The following is a 15,023-nucleotide window of genomic DNA, read 5'->3' on the forward strand; positions in this document are numbered from 1 at the left end:
ACGGCGCCGCCCCGCACGCGGCCGCGGCCGAGCCCCGCGCGAGGGCCGCCCCGCCCCGCCCGGCGTGAGGGAGGCACCGCCACAGCGGAGCCCACTGGGGTCGTGGGGCAGGGGCGCTGCTGACGGTCGAGGTGGGCTGGCGACCCCCTGGCCCAAAGGAGGGGGCGAGGAGGTTTTGTTTCTCGGGGGCTGTGGGGCTCCGGGTGCGCTGCCAGTTTGGGCGAGGGGGGCACGGTCAGTTTCGGGGGATTTTTCACCAATATTGCGTCAGTTCTCTTTCACGCATTCAGGAGAGAGTCTTCCAAAGAACACTTGAGGTGGGCCCTCGTAAGATGCGGGCTGCTGTCAATGTCCAACTTGTTAAGAAACTAAAAAAAACTGGGTCCCACAGAACTGCTGCTGGGCCCGTTTGCTGGTGCCAGAGGGATTCCCTTCTCTGGGCAAGTCTCCCATAGTAATAACTCCCGAGAAGCAATGTGGTCTTTGTAAGGGGGAAGTCTCCCATAGTAATAACTCCCGAGAAGCAATGTGGTCTTTATAAGGGGGAAGTCTTGGGATGCTTCCTCTGCTGCACTGGTCTCTCATGGAGGCAGTTTATTTCTCCGCTATTTAAACTATTCTTTCTCTACTTTTCTTGATACTAGTCAGAACACTCCATGAATCAGGAGATTGGGCTAGATGACTTGTTGCGATCTTTTCCAGCCTTTTCCCAGTGGGGTGGGGCAAGAGGGGCAAAATGTGTTGTTTTGCTGTCACCACACAGCTTTTTTTATTGTCAGAATGCTATAAAAATACAGATGCTGCATTCTAGAAGCTAGCTAGCCTCTTAAACGGTTTTTCCCATTTTTAAAAAGCATGCATATCATTTGCAATCAGGGTATAGAGGAAAACTTGCTCCCCCTTTTTTTTTTTTTTACTCTTCCAATGCAAATCTGTGTTATTACTACCTCGCTCTATGCGGAAATTTATTATAAATATGGTTTAAAGAAGCATTCCTAATCTGGGTAAAATGAAATATGGCATCCGTGTCAGTAGTCTTGGTTAATTGAGCTGCAGGAATTTTCATTGCTGCTTTTGACTACAGCTTTCAAGTCTTCCTTTTTTAAGATGAGCAGGTAAAAAAGCAAGGAATCAAACCAGAATTTTTTTTCTAGATTTAGTTAAGTTGTTTTAATTCAGACAGTAGCCATTTAACAGTTGGTTTCTAGGCCTGAGTGGATTCAAACTTCATATGTTGGAAAATTGTTACTTGACTATATTAGAAGTTTAGTGTTCAAAAAATTATAGTATAGTAAATTTGCAGGTGATTTTTGGTTTTCTTTCTATAATGCAAAGACCAGTTAAAGTGGGGTGTGATACTGGGCATATTTCAAAAAGCCTAACTTGTCTTTTCCTGTTCCCTGCTGAAAATGGATAATGTAGTTGTAACTCTTGCAGTCATGATAATTTCTTTTGATTTTTTTTTGTTATAACAGTTTTTCCCTTGTCTCGTAAAGTTTCCTAGAGAAAATAGAATTTCAATATCGTTTTTATTGTGTTCATAGTTGTTTCTATTATTCTTTTTCTCTAAAAGAAGCTGAAGTTCCTTCAAATCATAAAATCTCCCAGATGACAAAGGAGATGGAAGTGGGAAGGTGATATATTAAGATATAGATGTTACAAATATACAAATATAGATGTTACATTTTACAACTGATTATTTACTTAAAGTGGGAGATTTGTCTGCCCACCATCACCTTTGCAGTTTTTGGTTCTTCTGTAGTAGCTAAACTGAGTGGGAAGATACAAAACTGAATTAATGTAACTAAAGTAGATATTAAAAAACAATTCTGTAGGTTTATATATGTATGTAAGAGAACTCCTATCCAGACAGCAGAGTGTAAGAGGTACGCTGATGTTAATTAATTAAAAACCCATTGAATTAAATTGTTAGAAAACACCTTCATTTCCATCACATGTCCCCATCTCCTTTCTCCAAATGTACACACAGATAATCAGGGAAAAAAATTTTGTGGAGAGGAAGCTATAGGGTAGCTCAGTTGGAAGGAAAAATGAGAGAGGTGTCTGATTCTGTCTTCATGCAAATTTTATCCAGCATATTCAATCATATCACAGAATTTCCGCATCAGACCTTTTCTGCTTTTTCCTGCCCGGATGCAGTAGTGTATTGCCTTGTCCAATGCAGCTAATGAGTGGTAGGTAGACTGCTCTTCTTCCTTAACATCCTTTTCTTAAACTGAACAGTCTCTAATAATTTCAGCTGCTTTTTTTGAAGTGCAATGTTTCAAAATGTTGCAGAAGCAAAAAAGTTTATTGGCAAATCCCTTCAGCCAGCACGACCTGTGCATCACCTGTCTTCTAAACAAGGTGAGTAGCATGGCTAAGGTACAGTTCAGTTTGCCAAAGTTTTGGTTATGTTTAATGAAATAACAAGGACTTTTAAGGTGACTTCGTTTGTTTTGGTTTGGGTTTATTTTTTTTAAGGACTTTGTTCAAACTATAGTGGTGAATAAATATCTTGCCATGTATTGATCTTATCACATTATCTCTGTGATAAAATCAGAATTTAAACTTCAGGGTTATGCAGAACTCTTTAGTGCTGTTCTAGCTTGGCATCTGAAATCTGGCTTCAGAAAGCTGGATCAGGCTTCTCTGTTAAATTTGGATTTCTTGAGTTTGTTGACACCTATTGAAAACATAAAGTACACATAATTTAACAAATAGATTTTTTAGGTTTTATTGCGAGCCCAATGCACTGCACTTCTCTGTTCTTATCTAGCCTTCATACAAGTTTAAAACAAAACATTCCAAAAAAGCTTAAGAAAAATAAAATCATGCAACAGTTATGTCAGGTGAGAATATTTTCATTTTATTTATTTTTTTTTAAAATTTCTATGTGCCTCCTAGATATTGCAGTATTACAGCTGTTGTTATTGTTAAGTTAGAAATTTTCTGACTGATGTGGACTGAATCTAAGTGATGTGATAAATTTTGACTTTCTATAAAATTTTTGCAAGTAATCTCTTTGCAGTCAGGAATGTTCTTGTGGTAAGTTATGTGGAGTCTGTTGAAATTATTTTTCCTTAATGTTTTATCTTCACCAGCATCAGCCATTGCATTAAACGTTCAGACTGAGTTACCTGGCAGCACTGAAGTATGTTTGCAGAGTAAGGTTAACTGGGTGAGTACTGAGTAAACAGTAGATGATAAAGTTGATGGCGTGTGTTCTAGCATCTTATAAATTGGAGATCACTTGATCCATTATGCTACCAAATGAAAAGCAAACTATTTCCTGCTAGGAGTGTCCTTGAATCAGAAGGTTTTAAACTGGGAGTGTCAGAACTGTTAAAAAGAATTATGAGTTTCAGGAATGCCTTTCCTTGGTATTTGCATGCACTAGTAGCTGAAAAATGCAGCTTAGGAATTTAAGATTCTTATGCAAGTCTGTGTGGCATTACTTTAGTCTTCGTTGTGAATTTAAGACAGCTCTTTTGAAGTACACATATCTAGTCTTTGCTTATTATGTGTAAATAATAACATTAGAATTCTTTTTGTTGTTAGCACATGTACAAATTCATTTGAGACTTCACAAAAGTAGGAAATTTAACAGTTCCAGTGCATTCTGTAATTATGTTTCATTCACTGCGCTGGACTAGGCAATAAGCGAGCTCTAGCATTCAGAAAAACAGAAGCACTGTAGTGCTTTATTGCCAGAAATACTTGGGTTTGGGCATGGTACAGTGCGTCCTTCAAACTTTAAATTGGTTGTAGCTGTTTGCTGCAAAATGAAGTTTGAAGTCTTCCAACTGGAATGCTTAATGTTTCATAGTCTGAATTTGATTTTCTGTTGCTTCTGATTTCAATGTTCTTCAGAGTTTATTGATAGTTTGTGTGGGGTTTTTTTGTTAGAAAAAATGCCTGTTCCTTCTCTTTTTCTTTTTATTTTAGAAGACTTTTAATAATCGTTATTGTATAAAGCTTCTGGAAGCTGCCTTTGACTTTAAAAAAAAAAATTAAAATAAAATCAAGGTGTTAAGAGCCTGTTCTTGATAACATATAGGGAAATTAACAGTTATACTTGTCTGTTGAGCAGTAGTTATTGAGAAGAACAGAAAACAAACTGTTCCCTTTTAAATAAGCCTGTGGTCAGCAGTGTTGTAGTCCTCATGTCAGTATAGCTGTATTTTTAATATTTTTTAAACTTTTTCTTTGGCATAGGATATGGAAAAAACTCATTAGTAATACGTTTGGCTGTAAACTGTTTCATGGGTACTCCACATACCATCTGAACAGTGAGTGCCCTTCTTGATGGGCAACATGGGCCTGAAGGCTGGCAGAGTAGCTTCGTAGAATATTTTTCTAAACAGAAACATTCCGTATTTAGTTCTGAAGATACTAGGACCTCGATCTCATGATAAAGAGTTGCCTATTATCACTATTTAATCAGACTTGATATTGTAGAGCAGTTGGCAGGATGATGTGATGGGACATGGTGCAGGAAGAAATGCAAAAATACTGCGGTGACATTGGCGCATTACTGTAAATTGTGCTTTGTCGTGGTTGTCTTTTTCATATGGATTTGAGAACATGTTGAGAGGGGCACTCTGTGCTGGGTTAGGAACTGGCTGGAGGGCCAGGCCCAGAGAGTGGTGATGAACGGTGCTGCATCCGGTTGGCGGCCGGTCACTGGTGCCGTCCCCCAGGGATCAGTGTTGGGCCCAGTTCTGTTTAATGTCTTTATCGATGATTTAGATGAGGGGATTGAGTCCACCATCAGTAAATTTGCAGATGACACATAGTTGATTAGCTGGAAGTCAGGAGGGCTCTGCAGAGGAACCTGGACAAACTGGAGAGTTGGGCTGATTCCAATGGGATGAGGTTCAACAAGGCCAAGTGCCGAGTCCTGCACTTTGGCCACAACAACCCTATGCAGTGCTACAGCCTGGGGACAGAGTGGCTGGAGAGCAGCCAGGCAGAAAGGGACCTGGGAGTTTGGATTGACAGGAGGCTGAACATGAGCCAGCAGTGTGCCCAGGTGGCCAAGAAGGCCAATGGCATCCTGGCCTGTATCAGGAACAGTGTCCGGGGAAGGACAACAGGTCCAGGGAAGTGATTCTTCCCCTGTACTCAGCGCTGGTGAGGCCACACCTGGAGTACTGTGTCCAGTTCTGGGCCCCTCAGTTCAGGAAGGATATTGAGGTGCTGGAGCAGGTCCAGAGAAAATCAACAAGGCTGGTGAAGAGACTTGAGCACAAGTCCTATGAGGGGAAGCTGAGGGAGCTGGGGTTGTTCAGCCTGGAGAAGAGGAGGCTCAGGGGAGACCTCATCACTCTCTCCAACTACCTGAAAGGAGGTTGTAGCCAGGTGGGCTTGGTCTCTTCTCCCAGGCAGCTATCAGTAAGACCAGAGGGTGTGGTCTTAAGCTGTGCCAGGGAAGGTTTAGGTTAGATATCATGAAGAAATTCTTTCCAGAGAGGGTAATCAGGCATTGGAATGGGCTGCCCAGGGGGGTGGTGGATTCTCCATCCCTGGAGGTTTTTAAGATGATGGATGTGGCACTTAGTGCCATGGTCTAGTAACCACGGGGGTAGTGGATCAAGGGTTGGACTTGATGATCTCAGAGGTCCCTTCCAACCTGGCTGATTCTATGATTCTGTGATTCTATGTAAAATCTTTGGATTTCTTTCTTGGAAAGAGCCTTTGAATAGCTAAGGCTTACGAAGACTAGTTGAACATCACAAAGCAGTTAGAATTAGCAGTATGGGCTCTCTGTTAACTTCATTCTCTGAAACACCTAGATTTTTCAGAGTTTTTACCAGAAGTTTTAGTTTAGAAGTTTAGTTTAGTTTAGACAAATCAGGAGAAGACAAATAAATTTCAACCAGAGGAAATGGAAATGTGAGCAAGGTGAATAAAACATAAATATTTTGCCGTTTCACAATTTGTAGTTTTAACACACCATGAAAGCTGGTGAACTTACAATACCAAGTGTTAACTGCTGTCTCTGTGAAGAAAATAGGATCTCTCCTATTTTCAACAAATGCTTCCCAAAATTTTCAGTTCTTGTCTCCTTCCCATCTGTCTCAGAATGTTGTTAAAATTCCTCAGCCAAACTTGTGGAGCCTCTTCAGAGCTAAGACAAACTGTTGATAAACTGCTTTCCTACTTTCCAGAACACTCTCTTCAAGGTTTTGGCAGCTGAGGGAACTCAACATTATGCTGTAGATGCTGTTTCTTGATGCTTATGAAACCTTTTTTGCCAAGTGAGAGAATCCAAGTCCATCCTTTGGTCTTAAGGAAAGTCCTTCCTGCTTTTCTTATTCCCCAGTGTAGCAGCTTCTGGCTGCATTCTGGGTGAGATAACAGAAAAGGAGGAGATAATTATGTTCTTTTTAAAAACTAGCAATACCACTGTAAAATTCTGTGTAAAAATGGCTCTCAGTTGTGTTTACCTGTATTGCTTTGTTGAACTGTTCCTTTATTGTATGTAAAAAAGAGTAACAAACATTCTACAGGTTCAAATTAAACTGCTACAACTGTTATTTTTAACTAAGAAACTAAGAAACATACATCCCTGTTTTAGTGTGCCTAAAGGAGATAAACTTCATAACTTTCCTTCCTATTTTAGTCATCTGAAATGACTGAAGTGAAGATCTTAACTCAAACTGTGATGCTCTGTCAACCAAAACAACATGAATCAGGAGCAAAAAAAGGTAAAATACTGTATGGAGAGCTGTGTCAGGATTGCATTTTCTGGATGAAAGACACCTGAAATCTGAAGTGATGTGGGTTGCATTTTATTTTTTCTGATTAGCCAGTGCATTGGTAGTTTGGCTCTTTTCTGTACCACAGTTGGAGAGTAATATGAAACCTTTCTGGTTTTAACATAACACTCTAGAGAAGGTGTAAAATTTGACCATAACTGAGGTGGGAAACTTCCACTGGTAGACTTGCTTGCATGTAAGAGTGTAACTGTCTTTAAAAAAACCCAAACAAACCCAAGAAAGCAAACAAAAAACAAATGCAAGAAAAAACAGACCTCAGCCATAAAAAAATACTTTACACAAAATCCTAGTTTTGTGTAAATTGCTTGTGTGTGTAGAAGTACAGATTTGAGTTGCATCCTTTAGCCTGTTACAGGGGTCAGTCATGGCATACAGACTATTGCATGTAATCGATTAAAGAACTCAGTTTTTTGGCTTACTTGTCCTACTCTTACTACAGTGGTTCTGAAAGGCTAATATTTATATAATAAAAAATGAATTAATTTCTCTAATGATGAGTCCTGGGCAGGTGATTCTTGTGTCAGTACTGTCCTTAAGGTTTGCTCCTTATGCTTTTCTCTTTGTACTGCCTGTCAGTACAGGTGGAGCATTGGTAGTAGCCAAAATTTTACTTTTTTTTTTCATTAAGCAATAATCTCAGATTTCAGATGAATTCTCACAGTACTTCTCTGCCCTACTTCCTACCTAATTCTTCATTGTTAAGCATGTCACAGGACCTGCATGAGTGATCCAGCTCAGGTCATTGGTTCATTGAGACAACTTCTTTTGTCTGTATCTTCCTGTATTTAATCATCCTAGATCTCCATCTGTAATCTCCAATCCTTAAATAATCTCTGAAGACTTGGGTTGTTCTGTTACTCTTAGAACTCAAGGACCGAAAGAATTCTATTAAGTTTTATTGAGCCTTTCCTATTTTTCTCAGTCTGAGAGAGGTTACCATCTCTCAGGTTCTTGAGCAGTAATTCTACTCTGTTGTGTGTTACTGACTTGAAAGTAAGTCCATTCAAGCTCAGGTTCATTTCTTCTGTTCTTGATCTTGATTAATAGATTTCTATTCTTTGGATCTAGTCAGATGTCAGTTGGATGTCAAGTTCTGTCTTTTTGGTGGTGGTGTTCTGATCCCTTTCTCATCAATTCTGCTTGTGGTTGTAGAGACTATTGTGTTCTACAAGATCTTAAACGGCTTCTCATCAGATCCTGGTCTCTTGTATAAAAGTCATCATTTTGGATGTTGTTCTGTGATTAATTGCTCTTAGATGCCTCCCTTGAGTCTACTACACAATTTTCCACAAGTGTTTTCTCACACTTATTTTCAAAGGGCTTTTGTTTGCTGATTGTTGTAATCCTTTCCTTCAGAGTAACACAACTTTAGAGGTTCTGCTGTTCAGCTGCTGCTTACAAATAAGTCTTTTGTTTTCTTCTTTTTTTTTCCCCTCACACTGTAAAATTTCTTCTGGAACTCCTTTTATCTTCAGCTGTACTTTAAGTTCTAGATAATAATTTCCATTTGATATCTGTTCAGTGGTACTCTGCTTCCAGTTATCTGTCTCTGCAGTTGTTAAATGCAGCATAAGATTCCCATGGGCCCACTTCTTGAGTTTTTCCAGGTCCTTCTGGATGGCATCCTCTCCTTCAGGTGTGTCAAATGCACCACTCAGCTTGGTGTTATCTGTGAATTTGCTGAGGGTGCACGTGACCCCACTGGTTGTGATTGATAAAGATATTAAACAGTATTGGTCCAAATATGGAACCCTGAGGTACACCACTCATCGCTCACTGATCTCCATCTGGACATTTAATTGGATACTCTTTGGATCATAGAATGGTTTAGATTGTAAGGGACCTTAAAAATCATCTAGTTTCTACCCCCTTCCATGGGCAGGGGGGGCACCTTCCACTAGACCAGGTTACTTAAAGCCCCATCCAGCCTGGCCTTGAACACTCCCAGGTGTGGGGCATCCATATCTTCCCTGGGTAACCTTTTCCAGTGCCTCACAAGGAAGAATTTCTTCCTCATATCTAATCTAAACCTACTGTCCTTCATCTTAAGGCTATTCCCAATTGTTCTATCACTACATGCCTGTGAAAAGTCCCTCTCCAGCCTTTTTGTAAGCCCCCTTTGGGTACTGGAAGGCTACTATAAGGTCTCCTCAGAGCCTTCTCTTCTCCAGGCTGAACAACCCCAACTCTCTCAGTCTGTCTTCACAGGAGAGGTGTTCCAGCCCTGTGGTCAACTTAATGACTCTCCTTTGGACTTACTCCAACATGTGATTGGATGCAACTGTCAAACCAATTCCTCATCCAGCAAACAGTCCACCCATCTAATCCATTCCTTCTGATTTAGAGAGAAGGATGTTGTGGGGGACTGTCTCAGAGGCCTTATAGAAGTCCTAGGTTTTTAATCAAGGGAGGGAAAAAAACAAGCCATAAGTTTTCAAGTATTCTTGTATTCTTTAAACTGTTCCCACATGCCCTCCCATAGGTTCAGCAGTTATTGCAATCGCCCGTGGTCAAAGGCAGAAAAAAATCCCAGTCATAGTTGACTTTGTCACCTTATCTTTTGTCAACATCCTACAGTCTGAAATAAAACTGTAGTCCATCAGGTGACTGTGTAACAGTCTTGCAGGCAGCCCATGATTCCTAAAGGAATGAACTTCATTGTCACTAAGGACCAGAGATAAAACTTGTCCCTTCTTTTCCTAATTCCTTTCCTCTTGTTTCTAGTCTTGCTTGAGAATATCAACTTAAAATCTGGACACAGCTAGACATGTTGTATCCGACACTGTGCTGGAGTAGAGACACTGCTATGAACTCGAACAATAAACCTGCATGCTCTAAGCAAAGCCCCGACTCTTGTTGATTTGTAATACCCTTAAAGCTATTTCTTTGGTTTTAAACTGTTGGCCAGTTTACATGCAGCACATCTCACCATTACTTTTTGGTGTTAAAAGACATCCAACTTAATAGCTCCAAGAAAAGAGACACTTTATTTCTGTTATGTCTCCCTTAGAAATATGTACCACTTTGGTGTGAGTTAACAGATTCTTCTAGGATTTCAAGACCAGTTTGTGGTGTTTCTGTTAACTAAAACAGGATACGGGGAGTCTGTCTCTAGTGTAAGGTTAAATTCATTTTTTTTTTCTTCTTTTGTGTTAATTTACTGGTGAAATGCTCTGTAGTTTACTACAAATTGTCCTGATGCAAGATAAGATTGAAATGACTCCTGATTTTAATACTGATTTTTATATTTCACATGCAACATTTCCACCCTTCTAGGAGTAACCAAATAATTTTTCTGAATTTCCAATGTTAATGCCTTAAACAACAATGTTGAATTTCGTGATTTTGTATATTCACAGAAAGGATCCAATACAGCAGAGATTTCCTTCTGAAGCTTTCAAGTGTTTCTCTCTCTCAGAAGAAGCCAGAGTTTCTTCCTGATCATCCAGTTGTACTTGAGAAGCCAGTAAGTGCATTTTTTTGCATTAAGTGAAGTTATAAAATCATTCATGGAGGTTTTGACAACCCATTTGACAGGAAACATTTTCCCTCAGACTAGCCTGCCAAGTTGGTAAAACCTTCAAAAGACAGATTGTGCAGTTCAGCTCTGTTACTTTTGTATGTAACTGCCCCAGTTGGTATTTGACATCTTACTGTGGTAAGTACCATATAAAGAGAAAGGGTTTTTTGTTTTCAGGAAAAAGATCAGGTATGTTTCCAAATGTTCAAAATAAAAGAGAACAATCTTGATAAATTTCCAGCTTGGTGAAAGTCTGAATCCAGTGTTTAAGTTGTCCATGCATCAGTGTCCACTACAAAACTATTAATGAGCTTAATTCAATTTGCATTATCAATATATCTGGTCTATGGTTTTGGGGAGAAATCAATAGAAATGAATGATGAATGTGAAGGATATCCAGGTGTGCTACCTTAACCTCTGTGATGAAATAATCCTCAAATATTTTGTATCCTAGGAGAAAAAAATCTACTGGTTCACATTCCACATCTTAAGTTTGGGAAAATCTTCAGGGTAAATATTATCATGTCAAAATAGGCTACATATTAGGCTGCTTTTGAGGCTATTGGGATGTAGTTCTGCTAGAAATAGGTTCCTATTATGGAGAAATATGTCCAGATGATTACTGTGTTGGCCCCATTTAGAGGTATTTTTAAACTTTTTAAATTTCTACCCTTTTAAAAAACAAAGTTAAGCTAATATATGACTGTAATTGGCTTTTGCTGATCTTACTTTTTATGTCTTTCTATTTGTCCTCAAGATGAAAGCTTTATTTGTTTGAAAACCTGCCTTCAGATAGGGAAATTTCTGCTCTTGAATTTCCTTACTTCCCCTTGCCCTGTCACTTGAGTTTCTAAGGGGGGCAAATTTCGATAATCTATGCACTTTCACATGGTTACATTCATAGGAGAAAGGAGGGCCCCAGCAGCAATTAAATCAGTGATCTAATTCACTCTAAAATTTCTCATTACCTGACCAAATGGCAAATAATTGGGTAGAGTGAAAGAAGGATAGTAAAAACTCATAGGAGCCAAGATGGATTGCATGTGTTTTGCGAGATTGTTTTGGGGCTGGAGGATGTACACCTGTAGCATGAGGTCATAAATGTATCCAGTTCTATATGTATAGTCTTGTCTTTAGAAATAAGGCTATCTCATGGTTTGTGAGGCCTGCTGTTAAAGTCTTTCCTCTGCTTTATGTTAGTCATATGTTTGTAAGCCCCCACCTGCACAGGCTAGTTTGTCATACAGATACAAAAAGCAGTGAGATTTTTGATTCTATTCAGCTTCAAAAGGAGATGGGCAAATTACAAACCCTTGTTAGTCAGGATATTGTGTTAGAGTAAGGTCAAGTGTATCACTCAGCTGTTGGTATTGGTGTCTTAAGCGCAAAGTGTGGGTGGTTGTGTAGGAAACTGAAGGAAAACAATCTCATTAAACAAAAGCAAAAACTTTCAGTTGATCTTGAGGAGTGTTGAAAAGAATATTGCAAGTATACTGGTCTCGTCAGTATATGAAGGTGATATTAGGTTGCCAATCATGCTTCAGAAGTTCCACATTTTGGTTGGTGACAGTCTGTTTTTCTTTTTTTTTCCTGAATCGACTAGAATAAATATTTTGTTGTTAATGTAGGATAAAACTATCCACTGGTTTATTCTAGTGTTGAATGCTAGTGTAGACATTGAATTTTTAGGAATTTGGGAGTTTTTTTGGAGGCATAGTAACACAAATTAAACACTTAAGCTCTGTGAATGTGGACCGTCTTAAGATGTACTTTGTATGTCTGTGTTCACTAAGCAATTTCCTCATTGGGAAGGAAGGCAAAAAAATTACTGTTGCTTCCAATAGCATGGTAAGGTCTCAGTTACAGTATACAAACCTTGTTAGAATTTCTGAAATGTACTGAAATAAAAATTTTGCTTGTGGGACACATGAACCCTACCCAGTAGTCACTTTCTTTATTAAGATTGAAGCAGTTGGAGACACTAAGTTTTTCTGTATGGGAATTCAAATACAAGAATCTGTGACTAGAGTAAAAGCTGAATCTTACCTTGGAACAGCTTAAACTTGACTTGGCCTGATGACTGATAGATCTTACTTTCAGGTCTTGTATATTGGTGTGAAAAGACACGTGTTGAATTTCAAGAATGAGGAGTGATAAAACAGATGTTAGAATAAGAAGGGAAAATGCAATAGCGTGAGAAGGCACCTGGAACCAAAGAAAAAGTGAAGATAAGTTCAGAACTAATTTATCCAGAAATGACAGTGATTTCAGGCTCCTAGTGCAGTACAGGGTCATCAGCCTGGCATGTTAAATTGCCTGCTTTGTGTGACACCTTGCTTATCAAGACTACGTGTCAGAGTCGGAGCATTCCACATGGAAGTAGAGAACAGATTGATTAATAGTGGAGAGCCTATAGGACAAGTACAAACAGCTTTAGTTTTGATGTGAAGTGTTTTCTAGGTGCTGTTTCTTTCTCATCTGTTTAGTTATGAGATGGAATTATAATCTACAACCTTGGTTTGGGTTTGGTTCTTTTTTTTTTCTTGTTTGTTTTTTCTTTCATAAGCATGTTTTTGGTAGCTTTTAATGAATTTTCCTGTAATTGTTTGGTTTGGAAAGGACCTCTTAAGATCACCTAATTCAACTCCTCTGCTCAAGTAGGGTCAACTAGAACAGGCTGCCCAGGATTGTGTTCAGTCAGATTTGGATATATCCATAGGCAGAGACTTCACAATCACTCTGTGGAGAGATTGCACAACGTGTTGCAACGCTTGGTTACCCTCACAGTGAAAAAAGAATTCTTTTGGGGAGGCTGTGAAAACTGTGTCTCTTTCATTAGATCTTACTGGATGTTTCCACTAGTTAAGAAGAAAAAACTAGATAAAAATCTTCTTCATAGCCTCTGTAGTTTCTAGAAAGGTGTAGTTTCTAGATACAGATTAATTTTAACATCCTGTAGAAGGGCTTACATCATCCTGTTAGCAAGTCATCTAAAGACAGTACTCTTTAATAGAGCAGCACCAGAAATGGTGGTAGAACATTTGTATCTTGATGATATAATTGTTCAGGTCTTGTTTTCAATGGAGTGTGCAAAACCATTAAATTTACTTTTCTGAACAGTTGGTGGTCTTCACTTGTTCCATTATCCATCCTATTTCCTCTACACTTTGGTTTTCTTCATGCAGCAGAAATAAGACCCTGTAAAATTTTAGAAAATGCCTGTTTCTTCCTGTCATTGCCTAAATGCTTTAAGAGACAAACCTTTAATTTGTAATGCCTGAGATGGTAATATGATTACAGTGAAAATAAATAATTTTACATATTGCTGTGGCAGCATTTTGTCCTTGAATTGTTTGTGTTATGTAGCCATTGGTTTTCTTCATTCAGCAGATTCTGTGTGAGAAAATACCAGTGTGTTGACTGATCCCATGTCATCCATTTTTCTACAGCCAAAGCAGAGGGATTGATGAGATGCATGTGTAAATTAAGTGAGCGATGCCTAAAAGTGGCAGAAGGTGGCCTCCAGATAAATTTCTGATGACAAACAGGCAATCCTACAATATGTCAGTGACACTGTATTTTGGACCAGGTGGTTGTCAACAGTTTGCCACTGAATTAAGTATTCAGGGAGTTCATGCCTCTCTTAAGACTTTCCTCATTCTGAATTTTTGCAGTCGCTGCTGAAGTATATGCCCATTTATGACTGAAACTTGTATTTTCAGATGAAGAAAACATCGGTAAAGTGACTTGTACAAGGGAAATGCTGTTGTTACAGTCAGTGGACTGTGGACTGCGTTTGTCCCAAAGGACAGTGACTTTTTTTGTGATATGGGGCTCAGGGTTACCTATACATAGCTCAACATTTGAACAGATTTTACTGTATTGACAAAGTCTTCTAGGAAAATTTTAGATTAAGTCTCTATGATTAGTGAAAATAGAACTGTTTGCTATTAAAAAAAAATCAAATTGTTAAATGTACATGGAATAGGAAAGAGTTATAAGTGGATCCAAATGAAAACTTTGTTTAAATGGCGTGTTACAACTGAAGTAATTTGAGAGTTGGTTTGTCTTACAGGTAAAGAACAAACCTTTTATTGACATATGCAAGAAGTGACATGTTGTTTGGAAGATCAGAAATCCATCAATGAAGGAGCTACATATGATGTAGGTCTTCAAAATTTTTGAAGGTATTTGGGTGCCTGCAGATGGAAATAGGACCCTGTGAAATTTTAGAAAATGCCTGTTTCTTCCTGTCATTGCCCAAATGCTTTAAGAGACAAACCTTTAATTTGTAATGCCTGAGATGGTAATATGATTACAGTGAAAATAAATAATTTTGCATATTGCTGTGGCAGAATTTTGTCCTTGAATTGTTTGTGTTATGTAGCCATATATTTTGCCTGACCATAAACTCTAAACCAATACTTGACCAGGACTTTTTGCTTGCTCCCAACTGCCTTCCTAAGAAATAATGATGGAACAACAAATACCGGCTGTGTCATATCTCAGATGTCTTAGGGTATGTACTCCTCTAGTTCGTTGGGTTTTTTTGACAAAACTTCACTTGTTTTCTTTCTTAATTAGAAATCTTCATTTTGTCACAAGATATTCCTTAATATTTTGTGGATATACATGCCTTCTTTCAAGGTATGAAGTCTCTTGTTTCACTAAAATGAGAAATCTTCTCTCATCATGGATCAGAACAGGAGATACGCCTG

At 38.7% G+C, this 15,023-nt stretch overlaps 1 protein-coding gene across 3 annotated transcripts; it reads left to right on the top strand.

Annotated features, from left to right (window-relative positions):
- Positions 1-30: 30 nt before the first annotated feature.
- On the top strand, positions 31-14,662 carry CUNH8orf88 (chromosome unknown C8orf88 homolog). Of its 3 annotated transcripts, XR_005563436.1 has the most exons (7): positions 31-131; positions 2,261-2,367; positions 3,105-3,181; positions 6,629-6,713; positions 10,145-10,251; positions 10,340-10,443; positions 14,381-14,662. XR_005563436.1 is itself a non-coding variant. In XM_027737379.2 (6 exons), exons 2-6 carry the CDS (start codon positions 2,280-2,282, stop codon positions 14,417-14,419), a joined length of 396 nt encoding a protein of 131 aa, XP_027593180.1. In that variant the 5' UTR covers positions 34-131; positions 2,261-2,279; the 3' UTR covers positions 14,420-14,662. The 3 variants fall into 3 exon arrangements, 2 of the variants coding, with proteins under 2 accessions (XP_027593180.1, XP_039236925.1); XM_027737379.2 differs by lacking the exon at positions 10,340-10,443 and having other exon boundaries at positions 34-131; XM_039380991.1 differs by lacking the exons at positions 31-131; positions 10,340-10,443 and adding an exon at positions 259-317.
- The last annotated feature ends 361 nt before the right edge of the window (positions 14,663-15,023 follow it).

Source organism: Pipra filicauda, unplaced genomic scaffold (assembly GCF_003945595.2).
Source record: "Pipra filicauda isolate LSUMZ 115617 unplaced genomic scaffold, ASM394559v2 scaffold20_size4479445_pilon, whole genome shotgun sequence".
In the NCBI taxonomy this organism is placed as follows: domain Eukaryota; kingdom Metazoa; phylum Chordata; class Aves; order Passeriformes; family Pipridae; genus Pipra; species Pipra filicauda.